Below are 16,959 nucleotides of genomic sequence, written 5' to 3'. Positions count from 1 at the left end.
AGTAGTTTATCAAATTACTTACTATTTGGTGTCAAATAAAACAAACAAACAACCCCCCCCAAAAAACCCTCCCCCCAGTGCATGCCTCTCGTCTCAGCCCTTGGGAGGCCGAGGCAGGAGGATCATAAGTTCAAGGCCAGCCTGAGATATAAGACCCTGTCTCCAAAAAAAAAGGCACAAACTCACATATGGTATACAAGCTCACAGTATGGTATGTTACAGTGTTAGTTAAAGGTGAATAAAGGATACTGGTTCAAAATAATGGCCCTAGGGGGCTGGGGATTTAGCTCAGCGGCATAGTGCCTGCCTGGCAAGCGCAAGGTCATGAGTTCAATTCCCGGTACTGGAAAAAAACCAAAAAAAAAGTAAGTGTGTACAAAATAATGGCCCTAATAGTCTGAGTTTAGAACTTCGTTTTTGGTAGTAGTGGTAGAAGGGATTGAACCCAGGAGCACTCTACCAATAAGCTACATCCCAGTACTTTTTTTTTTTTTCATTTTTAATTTTGAGATAGGGCCTAGCTAAGTTCCCCAGGTGGTACCTGAACTTGCAATCCTCCTGCCTCTGTCGTCCGAAGTGCTGGGATCACAGGCATGTGCTACCATGCCTGGCTAGAGCCCCCTCACCCCTTTTGGGTTTGTTTTTTTTTTAATTTTCTTTTTGGTTTTTTGAGACAAGGTCTCACTATATAGTTCAGGCTGGCCTTGAACTTGCAGTAATCCTCCTACCTCAGCCTCCTAAATGCCGTGATTACAGGCATGTGCTATCATGCTTGGGAACAGCCCTTTTATAGGGACTCAATTCTAACATTCTAAGATAGCAGCAAACCTTCTTATGGTATTTGGATCATGATCTCCTAAATATGTTCACTAGGACACAATTTAGATTTTCTGGGTTCTTTTTCTGGAAATTTTTTGAGGTAACTGTAAATTTACATACAGTTTTAAGAAATAGTACAGAGAGATGCTGTACTCTTAACCAGTTTTACCCATGGTTAATGTTTTCCATATCTATAATGCAATATCACAACAAAAAATTAACAGTAAAATCCACTGGCTTTATTCAGTTTTCACCAGTTTTACACAATTTAATCATATTCATGTAATCACCACCATAGTCAAGATTCAGAACAGAGGGCTGGTAATGTAGCTCAGCATACTTGTCTAGCATGCCAGAAAGTCCTGTGCTCAATTGCCGCACTACTTAAACAAAACACACACAAGAACCAGCCAGGTCTAGTCACACATAAATGTCATTCCAACTACTTGGAAGTCTGAAGCAGGAGGACAGCAAGTTCAAGGGTAGCATGGACAACTTGGGAAACCTTGTTTCAGAAAAAATTTTTAAAAGGTTTGAGGATGTAATTCAGCAAGGCTCTGGGTTCAAGGCTCAGCACCCCAAAAACAACAAAACCCACTACAACCCATAGAAGAGTTCTATCACAAAGATCCCACATGCTATCCTTTCATAGCCACAGTCACCTCCTTCCTTCACCACTGGTAACCACTAATCTGTTCTTCACCTTTATTATTTTTTCAAGAATGCTGTATTAATGGAATCATCTAGTACTTAAGTTTTTCAGATTGCCTTTTTAAATTCATAATTCTCTTGAGATCCATACAAGTTGTTGTGTTTATCAAAAGTTCATTTCTGGGGTAGGGGGAGGCTGGGCATGATGGCACATGGTTGTAATGTCAGTACCTGGGGGAGGCTGAGGCAGGAGGATTGCCATGAGTTTGAGGCCAGCCTGGGCTACATAACAAGACCCTGTTCTTACCAAGGAAAAAAGTTCATTTCTTAGCCTGACGTCGCAGCACATACCTATAATCCCAGTAATCCAGTAGGCTGATACAGTACGATCACAAGGATAGTACTGGAGATTGCACTTGGTTCCTGAGCACTGACCTACATCTACAGCCCTTTTGAAAATTTTTTATTTTGAAATAAAAATCACTAAGTCAATAAATTCCCCAGATTCCCCAGTAGCACACACAACCACACAAAATAAAAATAAGAACAAACAAAAAACCACATGTCTTTGCATCTGTACGAGTGTACTGTTTTTATTTTGCAGTAATGGGGATTAAATCCAGAGTCCTTCACAAGGAGTGGTGTCACAGGGTCTCCCTACATGCTCAATTGCCCAAGCTGAAGTTGAACTGTAAAGCCTCTTGCCTCAACTTCCCAGAGTGCTAGGATTACAGGCATTCACTACCATGTCTGACTTTTTCACCTAACATTAGATATCCAAGATTTTTTCATGTTTTTCCATATAGTTATAGTTCATTCATTTTCACTTGTGCATATTTTATAAACCTATCACATTGCCCAGTGAATGGTGAAAGAAGCGACATCGTTTTGGGAACAAGGTGCACCATTATTTGAGTATGGTACTTACAGCCAAGTTTCTTTGGGAACATTCTTAAGAATGGTGCTGCTGGAAAAAGGAACCCTTCTCCACTGTTGGTGCAAGTACAGACTGGTCCAACCACTGCGATAATCAGCGCGGAGACTCCTCAAAAACTAGGATTAGGGTTCCCATTTGACCCACCTATTACCCTTCTGGGTATCTTCCCAGAATTAAAAACATCATACCACAGTGATATATGTGCACCCAGTTTTTGGGGGGTTGGGTACCAGGGATTGAACTTAGGACCTCATGCTTACCAGGAAGGCGCTGTACCACTGAGCTAAATCTTCAGCCCCTATGCACCCATGTTTATAGCAGCACAATTTGTAATAGCTGGATCTTGGAAACAACCCAAATGTCCATCATCTGAGGAATGGATAAAAAGATGTGGTCTTGCTTGGTGTGATGGTGCACACCTATAATCCCAGCACTTGCGAGGCCGAGGCAGGAGGATCATTGTGAGTTCGAGACCAGCCTGGACTACAAAGTGAGCTCAAGGCCAGCCTAAACTCCATGGTGAGATTCTGTCTCAAAAAGATGAAAAAAAAAAAAAAAAAAGATGTGATCTTTTTATACAACTCAGCCATGAAGAAACAAATTGGAGACTTTTATAGGTAAATGGATGCAACACCAAACCATACTCATAAGTGACACAAATCAGACTCACATGTGTAAACACTATATTGTCTCCTTAGTGTGAGAAGCTGAAAGAGTAAATGAGATCCAAAATGTACAACAGATACTGTGAAATGGGAATAAACTCTAGGATGAGGGAAAGAAGAAAAGAAGGAAGGGAAAGTAAACACACACACACACACACACACACACACAAGACAGTTAAGAAGTTATAATACTAACTTCTCTTAATCCACTGAAAAGAAAGGTTTGTCCTAATATTGTTTGGACAATTAAATGTCTATATCTTGTACTCTGAGTAATTTATTTATTTATTTTTTTTTTGTTTTTGTTTTTGGTTTTTCTCCGGTACCGGGAACCAAACTCACGACCTTGCGCTTGCCAGGCAGGCGCTTTGCCGCTGAGCTAAATCCCCAGCCCCTACTCTGAGTAATTTAAAGACAACAATACACACTGTATTAATCACTGTTATTCTATTATCTTGTTCTGAAATTGTTTTTTAAAAGAAAAAAAGAAAAAAAATGGTGCTGCTGAGTTTTAAGAAATTTAAACATTCAGTGCTCACATGATATAGCAAACTTATCCAAAATGATGTATCAACCGCATTTTCACCAGCCGTGTCTAAGAATTACCTCTAATTCACATCCTTTCAAGCCCTACTTTACCTTTACTTAATTTCTGTCAATGTACTATGTTGCTTCAGTTCCCCGTCTCTAATAACATTTAGCACACTTATCTTCATGTACTCTTCTATCTACTTTATATTCAACTTCTCAAGTTGGAGAATAAATCCAGTTGGAATCATCTTTAAGTATGCAAAAAACAACAGGTGAATTAAAAAGTACTGTCCCCTTTTTAGCCTGAGTCTCCTCTTCCCTCTAAGGGTATGACATTTCTCTTTTGATTTAGATCAAGATCTTCTTATAATTATTAATCTATTCAAAATGTTTACTTATTCCTGAGTCACTTATACTAACTCCTATTTTTCTAATTGTACAATGTAGAAAAAGGACACTAACATATATAACAGTGTTTTATGTTTACATATAAATTAACAATAAAAAAATCATTTTCCTTTCAGAAAAGAGCATGGGTAGTTGAATCCCTGTCTTCAAATGCATTTGTTATTTCTTTTTTTTTTTTTTTTTGTATTGGGAATCAAACTCAGGACCCTGTGCTTGCCAGGCAAGTGCTTGTGCCACTGAGCTGTATCTCCAGCCCTTCAAATCCATTTGTCATCACAGCTGAATACCAACTTGACTAACAGAAAAGTCTATATTCAAAGTCTACATCTCTCAGAATTGTGTCAATGTTTTTTCCATCTCATAATGAAGATGAATATTCATTCATAAAATAATTTGTAGATGGCTACTGTGGAGAGCACTCTTCAAGGCACACGAGACAACAATGAAATAGACAAAAAAAAATCCCTGTCCTCGTGGGGTGACAGTCTAGCATAAGGGAGAAGTTATGCACAAAAACAAATATATATAGTACATCAGATGCTGGTAAGTGCAAAATAAACTGGAGAAAGTCTGGGAGAGCTATGTGGATGATACAGGTGGTCTAGGTCTTACAGTACTTTATGGGGACTGGGTAGAGGGGTCTGGAGGAGTAACACTCTGAAGTGCTAGGCTCTGCTCTCTTTTCTTGGCTTCATCTTCACTGCCCAGTTAGCGGTCTTTTTTTGGTTTTGTTTAAAACAGGGACTTGTTTTTTTTTAAAAAAAAACAACAACAAAAAAAAAAAACGACAGGGACTTGTTACAAGTCCATACTGGCATCAAACTCACAATCTTCCTATCTCAGTCTCCCAAGCGCTGGGATTACAGGCATGTACCATTATGCACGCCATTAACACTCTTGGTACCTTCCATATTTGTAGCAGGGATTATAGTTAAGAAGGGGAGAAAGAGGTGTTAGTTGTTGGAGGGAGAGAAGTGCTAATGGTAGGTATGTGAATCCAGAGGCAGAATGATTTCAAACCCTGGTTGTGTTACTAATTTTGTTATTTTTGGCAAATTATTAATCTGTGTTCCTTGGTTTCTTCACCTGTGCAAGTGATGAGTAACTTCTTAGAGTTGACATGAAGGTTAGGTATTTAATGTAGTGTCCAGTTCAATGCCTGGCATATGTTAACTATATTTTACTTACATGTGTACTTATTGGACTTTAAATACTATAAAACACAGTACCAATCGATCTTTTCAGACTCCTGCTTTTTCAACAATTGCTTGTGATTTCACTGCAATCACTTTTTAAAGATTTTTCAGAAATACATCAGAAGCGGGGTCAACATGTATCAAGATTTATTCATGCTAAGAAAGTCTCCATACATCTCAATTCTTTTACCTCAGTGAGCCAACATTATCTCAGTTTCATTTCTCCAATTAAAATTTTAGTTTGGCTAAAAAATACAAAAACAAAACCAATACAAGTCATCTAGCACAGTGTCTCATACCTGTCATCCCAGCTACTCTTTATGCTGAGGGAGAAAGATTTCAAGTTTGAGACCAACCTTGGCAATTTAGCAAGACTGCATCTCAAAATAAATAACAAAATGGGCATGAGATATATAGCTCAGTAGTTCCTGGGTTTGAGGCCCAGGACCCCTCCCTACACACATACATACAAGTCATCACCAGAAAGTCCAACTTTAAAATTATGTTAGTAAAAGAAAAAAAAAGCTGGGAACTTGGGAGGCTGAGGCAAGAGGATCGTTGCAAGTTTGAGACCAGACTGAGCTACAAAGTGAGCTCAAGACCAGCCTGAACTGCATAGCAAGATCCTGTCTCAAAAAGACCAAAAGAAAGAAAGAAAGAAAAAGAATCAAGATATATTATGTACAGGTACAAATTTCCTATGATGGATGTTATCACTATATATATCTAAAATGTATTAGCTAGGTGCAGTGATATACAGTATGTCTGTAATCCCAGCACTTGAGAGGCTAAGGCAGGAGGAGCACCTGAGTTTTGGGCTAGCCTGGGCTACATAGTGAGCTCAAGGCCAGCACGAACTACATTTTGAGACGCTATCTCAAAAAAATCCCCAAATGAATAAATAAACCAATAAAAAATTATCTTAGTAACTAAAGTTACACTGAGGAGGGTGAAAATTATAAGTAACATATAAGGTTTAGTAGCTGTTGATAGGTATCTTATTCTACACATCATCTAATCCTCAGTATTCACCATTCCACTTTATGGAAGAGGTTGCTGAAATTCAGAGTTTCTCAGATCAGGTAACTAGTTAAGGGTCAGTCTCCAACCAAGCCAACACATTAAAGCTGTGAAATCATTCTCATGCGTTTACTCTGGATTGATTAAAAAGATCTGAGGAAATCTCAAGACCAAGTATATTACCATTTGGTCTGACATTGCTAACTGTGTGCACTTCTGCTTTCAGATTCAAACACCTGATATTTACTGTTTTCCAGTTAGTATGAAAAGTATAGACACAATCCTTGCCCTCTAAGAGGTTGTCAGAAGACAACTAATAAATTACAGTCAGAATGTGCTATCAAACAGGAGGACAACTGATAAATTACAATCAGCATGTATTACCATACAGCAAAGCACTGAGTTGAAACCGTAAGCATCTAAATGTTATCTAAATGTTCTCAACTACGTGTTTTGATTATTGTGATTGTGTGTTTTTTTGTTTTTGTTTTTTTGGTCTTTTTGACACAGGGTCTCGCTATGGAGTTCAGACCGGGCTTGAGCTCACTTTGTAACCAAGGCTGATCTCGAACTCGAAACGATCCTCCAGCCTCAGCCTCCCAAGTGCTGGGATTATAAGTGTGCGCCACCATGCCCGGCTCATTCAGTGTTGAAGGCTGATGATTTTTATTTGCTTAGTAAAATTTAGGCATCATAAGAAAGTTATTAAAACAATGTTTAAACTGAACTGAGGTTCAAATAGGCGGTTTGAGTAAAAACTCAGTGTCTAAATAACTGGCAGTACAGATCTGGAAAGGAGTGTTAGTCTACAGAGAACAAAGGCTACTACTCCTAACCTATTTCACTCCTGAAGCAAAAACTAAAACAAGAAAAAGACCGAGCCTTTCAGGTACAAGCATCGTGCGCCTTCGCCCATTTTTTGCTCATCTCACTGGGGAACGTCATGCAAACTACCCTGGAGTATTTTAACTCCCTCTATCCTCTTATTTCACTCTCTCTAGTGTTATTTTCCCCTCCTGAGTTGTAAAATAAAGGGGAACAACCTTCCGACTCCAGCAATTCTCGGTTGATCGGCTAAAGCGGAAATTGGCTTCGGAAAACCTCAAGCTCTGATTCCCACAAGTCGCTCCTGCCTGTGAGAATCAACTTAAGCTCCAGTTGCCGCTAAGCCCGGCCGGGCCCCGGAGACCGCGGCGCGCTGGACAGGGCATTCCAACCTCAAGGAACCTCACCTCGGCCCTCCCTCCCACGGTCGCTCCGGCTCGGGCTGTCTTCACCTCCTACACCCTCACTGAGTCGCTCATGCCACCCGCAATCAAAAAAGGCTTTCCCTTCGGAGAAAGCCGGAAGATAAAGGTTCATTTCTGGAAGGATCTGAGAGCACTCAGCGCACCCGGCAGCTGCAGGGAGAGGGCGGGGGCAGGGTCGGGAAGGGGCGGGAGCCCGGCACTATCCATCAAGCGCCCCGCGCTAGGAGATCGCCAAGTCGTGTCCGGGCCTCCACGGCGGCCCAGAAATCCTCCTTCGCATCCTGGGCCGGGGTGGGAATGTGGGATTCAGGACCCCGAGGGTGAGGCTGAGGAGGGGGTTTGATGCCCAGGTCTCCAAGGTGCAAAGGCTCTGAGAGGCACGTAGCCGCGGCCACCTACCGCCGGGGCGGCCGGGCGGCCCGGGGGGACCTAGAGGCCCGCTTACCTGCCGTCAGCAGCTGCATGGCGTGAGTGAAGGACGGGTCGAGGGAGTCCTTCTCGGCCATGAGTTCTGGCAGGTACTTGTTCTCCGGTTCCATCTTGACGGAGGCTGTGGCTGAAGGGGGCAGCAGCGGGGTCGGCGCTGGACCGCCCACTGTCGCGTCGGGACCTGTGGCCGACGGGGGCAGCAACGGTGGCGGCTGCGTGGCCGGCGAGGCCCGGGCGCCCCCTCGGGGCCCCCCTCCGCCTCCTCGGGACCGATGCGGCAGCGGCGGCGGCCGAGAGGGCGTCTGACGCACCGAGGGGTGGGCACCTGAGGGGTCCATGGAGCCGCTGCGGCCTGAGGACCGGGTCATGCGCGCGGCAGGGTCGTCCCGGCGCTGCATCAGTGACGATGGGCGAGCAAGCGAGAGAGGAAGCGACGCGGCAGCGGCGGAGGCCCTAGCGGCGGTTGGCAGGGGTAGGAGAGCGGGAGCGACAGCTACCGAAGCCGACCCGAGCGACCCAGCGAGCGAGCACCGGAAATGAAGCGATGCGCGTGCGCAGCCGCTCACCGGCACCGCCCTTGGGTTTCTCCGCGGAGAACAAAGTCCCCAGTTGGGCCACGGCGCCTGCGCACCGCCGCGGCGCAAGAAGACGCTATCGTGTCGCTTCTCTTTTCCCTCCGAGTCCGGAGGACGAGAGCTTAGTGCGCGTGCGCAGACGGCCGCGGGCTCAGTTCGTTTTCTTTTCCACGTGACTCGGCGCTAGCGGGACACGTGTCTCCTCCCCCTTCTGGCCAAGTGCGCGGAGGGGGCGGGGGCTGTGGAATGTCTTTGTCTCCGCGCGGGCCCGTGGGGTATGGGGCGGGAGACCTGTTACTGGTGGGCCACGCCCCCTCCAACGGCTGAACTGCGAGGAATGGGGGGTGTCGCGGAGCGGGAGTTGGGGCGGAGTGGAGAGATCGACACCCAAGCGAGGACCGGGGACAGGCGCGGCTTGGGGGACGCGAAAAGGGAAGGAGGGAGAATTCAGGGAGAATTGAGGCCGTCTGAGGCAGGAGGAGAGGAGGCAGAGACAGGGATCCGAGCTAGAAGAGGGGAAGTCTGACGCGGGGATGACTGGTGGGGGCGGTGAAGGGAAGCCTGAAGGGAGAAAGTGAGGAACCGTGGCTTAGAGGGAAGCCGGAAGGCGGTTTATTGAAAGTCTGGAGAAGAAGTCCCGACCCCAGCAGGGACTCTAGTATCCTAAATATTTTTAGTAGAATAGATTCTAAGACGTTTGTCATTGTTCGTGAGAGACGTCTTTCTTTTAATTAAAAAAAAGCATTTTTGTTTGTTAACGTAGTCTGGTTTTTGCTGATTTAAATGTATCTTCTGCAAAAAGCTGGATTTGAGGCCCGGTCCTGCTGCCGGTGTGAGTGCTAGTCCTGCGTCTGTTGGGCCCTCAGGCTTGGATGTCGGAGAAAAGCACTGCTCTGAAAGCCAAGGTACACAGTCTCCCCAGGGATTCGCACTTGGGGTGCTATATGCAAGTGGAGTCTACCGGCGTCTCTAGCCTCCTCCAGCCATTAGACCCCCTCGTTCCTTCTCTAACTCCCCACCGGATTTTTGTTTCCCCCGAAGTACTCACTTGCATTCCTTTTCTTTTTCAATCTGATTAGCTTAACTTTCCAAAAACGCTTCTGGAAATTATCTTCTGGATGTCTAGCAATTTATAGTCCCCCTTTAGGGAACATAAAGTCCTGGCTAGTACCTTTTTGGAGGTAGGGAAGAGAAATTACCTAATTACCCACAAAAATAAGAACAAAACACAGTATGTGTATATTTATATGTAACACAAGTAGTAATACATTACTTTACATACAAATATATACATATAAAGTCTCCAGGGTGGTGCAGTGGTTCACTTTGAGGACATAAGTACTTTTGTCCTTACGTAGTCAAGTAGGAAAAAAATTTTATTGTTATTTCTGTGGCAACATTTTAACATAGATGAAATCAAACAATCATATTGCCAGGAATTTTATATAAAATTTGGTCTAATCAATAATAAAAGTAGTGTTTGACAATGCTTTCCATATAATTTACATCAAGGCCAATTAGCGTATTACCTACCTTTTACGAGGTAAGAGACACATCTGCTGTTTTCTAAGGGCCCGACTAGAAAATTCCAAAATTAATTTGAGATAAAAAATTAATTGCCTGTAATCCCAGTACTCGGGAGGACTGCCTCGAGTTCAAAGCCAGGTTAGACTACATAGTGAATTCAAGGCCAGCCTGAACTGCAATACAACACCCTGTCTTAAGAAATAAAAATAAATAAATAAAATAAAAAGACAATTTAGAATTTGGTTTTGGAGCTGGGCACTGTGACACACACCTGCTAGTCCAGATGCTCAGGAGACTGAAGCAGGAGGATTGCAAGGCTAAGCTGGGTAACCTGCTGAGGCACTATCTCAAAATAAAAAGGGGAGGAGATGTAGCTCAGTGGTGGAGTGCCTGCTTGCCTAGCACATGTGGTTCAATTCCCCGTTTGGAGGGCAGGATCTGAGAAGAGATACTCTTAGGGTAAATGATTTTAGGAAAGGATGAGTGGACTCTTAGAAAAGTAAGTGATGGTTTGTTGGTTTGTGAGAGGGTCTATGTGGGTGTGAAGTCTCCTTTCCTGGGGTAAAAGTTGATCTTCTCTGGTTGTTGGAACTCGCTGGAGAGAGGATTGAGGAGTTCTTGCTAAAGGATCTGTCTTTGGATAGATAAGGGGAATTCAGACGTCTCCTGAACTGCTTGAATGGCTGGCTAGCTTTGTGTAATAACAGTGTAATAACAAGCATAACAGTTAAGGATGAGTAAATTAAGTGGATGTAAACGAGATAAAAGTTTATAAATGAACTTGTCACAATTTCAGATGTCTTTGTAAGTAATTCAGAATCTTAAGGCCATGTCATACTAAGTAAGAGATATTTGTTTCTAAGTTAGAACTCCAAAATATTAATTGCTAAATACACATTTAAAGTGTATGGACTGTGGTATCATTTTTATGTTATAGAGAAGCTAAATATATTTGAATATGTTAATCAACATGCAAAACTGTCTTGGGAAATAAGTTTCCAAAAATTATGAAGTGGCGCTTGTCTATAAAATGCTGATATGAAATAGTTCAGAATTGCTTCCTAGGTTTTCACTAGGTTACTAAGAAGTAAAACTTGGAATTAATACATACAATTAAAACCAGAATTATCAACATCTGCCTATGTAAGGAAAGTAAGATGTTTTTGTTAAATGAAGCTAAAGAAAAGGAGGGTAATGTTTGTTTTAAAGTAGAATGACTAGTTGTTCCAAAATGAGAAAGAAGAAAAGTATTGGATAAAACTGAGTGAGTAATGAACTTGTACAAGGTTTGTGGAAGATGAGTCTTCTGGGAAAAATTTTTCCCTCAAAATATGATCTCAAACTTATGAACCTCCTACTTCAGTCTCCCAAGTAGCCAGAATTATAGGCAGGCACCACCACAACGGGCTTTTCTTCTCACATAGTTCTGTCTACCCCAATAGGGGACAGAGTCATGGAACCCTTCTTAGAATATATTTGACTGTCCTGCATGATTATTGCTCTAAGCCATTTTTATGTTAGGTATCAGGCCCCTCAGAGCCAAAGTAAAAGCCTAAGAGGGAAACACCACAGAGGTGGGTCAGGTAATACACTATACCCCAATGCATGAATGTTTCCTGAAGCTGATGGGCAACTTAGTGTCATCTCATGACCAGCTTACCCATTCATAGGGGTGTGTGTGTTACTTGGGATGGAACTCAGGGGTGCTCTACCACTGAGCTTCATCCCCAAACTTCTTTTTAACTTTGAAACTAGGCCTCTCTAAATTGCCCAGGCTGGCCTTCAACTTGGCAATCCTCCTGCCTCAACCACCTAAATAGTTCTGATGACAGATACATACCACGTCATTGGGCCATGAGAGTGTATTTCTTTCTTTAGGTAGTGAGCACTTTAACAGATCTTAAGTGCTGACCCATGCTCGCCAGTCAAGTTGTGGCTTTGGCTCTGAGGTACCCTTGACCAATTTAGCCAGTGATTTTCTCTTAAGAAAATGAAAGAGGATAGAACACAAAATTCCTGTGGATTTGCAAAGCCAGAGTTCACATTCTCTGCAGTAATTACCATTTATTGCCAGTTTCTATTTGACTCAGACACCTAAGGATTCTCTTTATAAGATTCAGTCCTGTTTCTAGCTCAGTTTCCACCCCACCCGACTCCCTTGTCCAAGGGATTGAACTCAGGACCTTGGCACTGAGCTACATCTCCAGGTTTTTCTTATTTTTTGTTTTGCAATAGGGTCTCCCTAAGTTGTTCTGGCTGAGCTCACACTTGCTATCCTTCTGCCTCAGTTTTCCCAGAGTGCTGGGATTATAGGCATTACCACCACACTTGACTTGTCTGCCACTGCAAACCCCAGAAGGTCATATGTACCCTGCTCACACAGCACAAAGTAAACTTGGATTTGAAAGTCAAAAAGATTGAGAGGCAAAAAGAACAATCTTCTTACCCAAAAAGAACTTAACTTACAGCCCTTGGGGCTCCATAAGAAAGACAAGATTTCAAAAAGAGTCAGTGGTGTCTGTCCTGTGCTCCTGAAGGAGTTTCAGGAGTCCTCAGTGAGTATGCTTTGGATTCCTTTGTTGGTTGTCAGGACTATGAAAAGAGAAATTAAAGATTTATTTTTGGAGAAGAAGGACTTAGATCTTTGATTTATTAAATTTCATTGTTCTTTTTCTTGTTTGGGTTTTTTGAGACAGGGTCTTCCTGTGTAGTTCAGACTGGCTTTGAACTCACTTTGTATCCCTGCCTGGCCCCCAAACTTGCAGCAGTCTGCTCAGCCTCCTGAGTGCCAGTATTACAGGCATGTGCCACCACACCTGTCTAGTTTCATTGTTCCTTTTTTTTTTTTTTTTTTTGGTTTTTCTCCGGTACCAGGAACCGAACTCGTGACCTTGCGCCTGACCAGGCAGGCGCTTTTGCCGCTGAGCTAAATCCCCAGCCCCTAGTTTCATTGTTCTTTTCCATACATTTTTCTTGGAAACACTTAAACATTTGTTTATACAATATAAAGTGATTTAATTATCTATGTCCATATATCTGTACCTATAGCTTAATAAGACTGACATTCAATGGAGAATAATGAATTTACCTTTAGTAGCCAGAAGAACTTTAAGCCATTTGTTATTATTTTATTTTAAGCTTCTCTTATTAAACCTTGTGATTTTAATTAATGTAAAATGTGTGCCTTAGATGTCCTTCTTTGCACCACAGGACAGCAGATATAGTCGCCTTATCAATTAACTTTCAATACTCTGTACGTGGCATTTGGTGCTGCAGAGTGAGGGGCTTCCTGCATTGGAAGAGTTTTCCCAGATTGCCAGTGTACTGCGGCCAGGCTTAGTTCTCCCAACATACCGTGCTTCTTAAGTCTGCATCCTCATAGTGCTGGTAGTTCACAATGTGGTGCAGCATGGACAGCTTGATGTTTGCCATTGTCAGTGTGGTGCCCACAGAAACAGCATCTGGTCTGGTTTTGCGTTTGTAATGCAGAAGTTTTTCCTGGGCCAAATTAATAAATTCTCCTATTGTGCTGCATTAGTTATGGAGGTTTGGCTAACCTTGTAGTGACGTCACTGTTAGAATGCCAAAGATGGGCTGGGCGTGATGGTGCACACCTGTAACCCCAGTACTCAGAAGGCTAAGGCAGGAGGATTGCTGTGAGTTCGAGGCCTGCCTGTACTACAATAGTGAGTTCAAAGCCAGCCCAGCCTGAATTACATAGTGAGACCCTGTTTCAAAAAATCAAAAACAAAAAACAAAAAACAAAAAACAAAAAACAACAAAAAACCCAAAGATAACATTCTCAAAATGAACTCTGCACTGGTATGGTGGAGCATACCTGTTATCCTAGCTTCTACAAGGCTAAAGCAGGAGGATCACTGTGAGGCTGCAAACTAGGCTACACAGTTCAAGGCCAGCCTGAACTACATAGCAAGACCTTGTTTCAAAAAAAAAAAAAAAAAAGCCAGAGCTGTCAAGAGCAGATCCAGGAACCCATAACACACATGTGCAGAGTTAAAAACAGTGTCACCCTCATAGTCAAAATGGCAGGGACTGTAAATCCTCACAACTGTGATATATGAGAAACCAGTGCTGGTTCTATGAAATCAAATTCAGAGGCACAGATGTATTTTAAGGTGTGAAAATCTGTATATGGTAAGATTCTGGCTGCTGTAAAGTCACTCAGGAAAACATGGCCTGAAACACGTAAGATTTTAGATGTCAGAAATTTCAAAATGATTGTTCCAGACCTCCAAAGCACAACCTTAAATTAGCCAAAAGTTGAGTTCAAATACTTCCAATCTTTGAATTTTATTTCCCTTTAGAATTATCACCCATGTCACCAACAAAGATGAAAAATAGGATAAGTACAATAGATTTTCAAGCATGAAGATGAACGGAGGATAACTGAAACCATGTTCATGTAAATGATCTTCTGAAATTTGCTTGGCTCAGTCTTCCCCATAACATACACAGAAAATCATAAGGCTGTGTAAACAGTGTAAACTGAGCCAATTTCCAGGCAAGCAGAAAAGCAACATTGGAAAGACAGGGCAATGTAATGCTTTCCATAATTGTTTGAGGTTCTGAGAACCACAGCTAAAGTATGCATTTGAAGCACCAGGAATAGATACAAAAAGCTATGGCAGAGAGATGGCATCAGGTATGCAGTGTGGATACAGAGCAATCCCAACATAAGTCCAGTGAAGATAATCACACCAGTGTAAAAATAAGGAGGGTCTCCCAATCCAAGTGTTGTTGAGTCTATTTCTAAGGTGCCGTCCAAGACTGGTTGTTGCACAGTTCTCTCCAGAAACTGTGCTGAGAGCATAGTAGTCTCTGACCTCACAGAGCCCAACCGTATCCTTCCCATACAACCACCAAAATGATGTTCAAGGTGCAAATCTGTTAGCTTGTGAATAAGGTGCAAAAGCCCTCCCCACCACATGGCCCACCCTGTTTTATATTCCTAGGATGGTGTCATACCACCAAGTGTAAAGATCTCAATTGGCTTTTTTGAGTCTAGAACTGAGCAGCATCTCACTTCATAAAATAGAATGAGTGTTACCCCCCTAAAGAATGTTTTTTGATGATTGTAATGAAGAAGATAACATGACAAGTGCCAAAAGTAAGTGAAAATTAAGTGCCACTGGAGTTCAAAGCAGAAGATAGATTTCAGCTAGAGGAGAATGAGTTCTAGACAAGAAGAAACATGAATACAAGGGCAGAGATGAAAATATAAGAGAGACTTTCAGGGAATGGGAGTGATCCATTTTCAGACTAAAGGGATAAGTGGGTTGAGAGAGCAACAGTGATGTAAGGGAAGTAATAAAATTCCCAGCCTGATAGGTGTCAGATACACCGAGCTCATGTTTCCCCAAATCAAAGAATGAATTCTAAGGAACAACAGAGGTTAAGAATAGGGAAAAAAAAGTAGGAAAACTTTATTGAGAGAGAGAGCTCCTGAGAGACAGGACGGGACCTGGAAAGTGGGTTATGAATGAGCCCACTTCTTGAAGTTTTATAGAGCAAAATCATGAAGTGGGTACAAAATCATGAGATAGGTACAAAGTGTGACAAAAGTATGATTAACAAGATTGCAAGTATAGCTGCCTAGGTGATACTGATCCAATGGGGAAGCAGGTCATGTAGCAATTATATGTGGAAATAACAAGGACCTTTTAAAAAAGGGATGGATGGGGAGGTCTTGGTGACCCACTTGGGTGACTAATGTCTATCTAGACTTTATTGGGCCAGGTGATACCAGTTATCCCGTGGGGAAGCATGTGGGCCTGGTCATTCTGTCTTTATCTTAAGGCCTGGTCTTCAAGAGATGCACCTCCAGCCACAGTTGTAATGTGTTCTCATCTTTTGCACTGACTCTTTCCAGAGTGCTGCTCTGTCTGACTGCCTATAGTATTTCTACCTAACTTAGCCAGTCTATAATAACATCATGAGGAGGAGAAAGGGGGCACAGAGGGTCTGTAGCTCCCCTGTAATTCACTTCTGCTGCTGTTCTGGAAATTCTTGCTTGGTTGGGGGTGTTGCAAATGGCCGACATCTCTTTGTTCTTTAATGAGATGCCTGGATAGAGGTACCTGTGTAACTGGCACTGCAAACTGCAACTTTAAAAGTTAGAATTTTTCTTTTAGAGATGAGCGGCTTCTCCAGACTTCCTCCTCTTGAGCACGTAGCCAAAACTCCCTCCTCTCAGCCCAGATAAAGTGACAAAATATGCAAGTATTGACATGGGGAGAGCAGGAGCTCAGTTTCCTTTCTACCAGAAACAAGGCAATGAGCTGATGATGGCTAGAAGTGATAAAGCAAGTGGGGAGGTATACATTATCTCTCTGTGCCCCCTGCCCTCTGTTCCTTATTTTATTTTTTGGTTTTTTTTTTCTCTGGAACCGGGAATTGAACTCACAACCTTGCACTTGCCAGGCAGGCACTGTGCTGCTGAGCTGAATCCCCAGCCCCTGTTCCCTATTTTAGAAGACCCTTGCCCACATGTACACAGGAGATAGTGATCTGAGGCAAATGGAACCCTGCATTTCCGCAGAGCCAGCTTTGAATACTCCTTTTTTCCTTTTTACCAAAATATATGGCCTTCTTTCATTTGGTCAGCAGCAGACAAATGAACCTAAGTATATGAAACCAAGTGGCCAGTAACAGTTTTGGTGAGCCAGACAGGAGGCAATTCCCTGATCCCAAGAGGCATCCATGCTGGCCAGAACTTGGGGAAAGGGACTGCCTGCTAGTGGGTAGCTGAAGCCATTGCCAGGACTCTTGTGATATTCCAGCAGTTGCTGGGAACACTTTACACCTGGAAGCCCTCCCCTTTTTCTGTTCATGGCATCAGCAGCCTATAAATGCTTTTGTGAGTAAAAGGAAGAAAGGTGGTTTGGGAAACGGATGAGCTCCGCCTGGTTTCCTGCTGGAAGATATGCTCCA

General features: G+C 42.9%; 1 protein-coding gene and 1 pseudogene across 3 annotated transcripts in view; both read right to left on the bottom strand.

Annotated features, from left to right (window-relative positions):
* The window catches only part of Khdrbs1 (KH domain containing, RNA binding, signal transduction associated 1), a 44,636-nt gene extending 36,048 nt beyond the window's left edge, over window positions 1-8,588 (bottom strand). For all 3 annotated transcript variants that reach the window (XR_262674.2, XR_001236051.1, XM_005395038.2), the window contains exon 1: window positions 7,923-8,588. Coding sequence is in view for 1 of the 3 variants with exons in the window: in XM_005395038.2 (XP_005395095.1) it covers window positions 7,923-8,304 (382 nt within the window). In the remaining 2 variants the exon portion in view is untranslated. The remainder of the gene's footprint in view (window positions 1-7,922) is intronic.
* Window positions 8,589-13,786: 5,198 nt separating this feature from the next.
* LOC102013900 lies at window positions 13,787-15,439 on the bottom strand (annotated as a pseudogene).
* Between the last annotated feature and the right edge of the window lie 1,520 nt (window positions 15,440-16,959).

This window comes from Chinchilla lanigera, unplaced genomic scaffold (assembly GCF_000276665.1).
Source record: "Chinchilla lanigera isolate Chin_1 unplaced genomic scaffold, ChiLan1.0 scaffold00051, whole genome shotgun sequence".
NCBI lineage: Eukaryota > Metazoa > Chordata > Mammalia > Rodentia > Chinchillidae > Chinchilla > Chinchilla lanigera.
The sequence above is the reverse complement of the archived record's forward strand: the minus strand, read 5'-3'. Positions and strand labels throughout refer to the sequence as shown.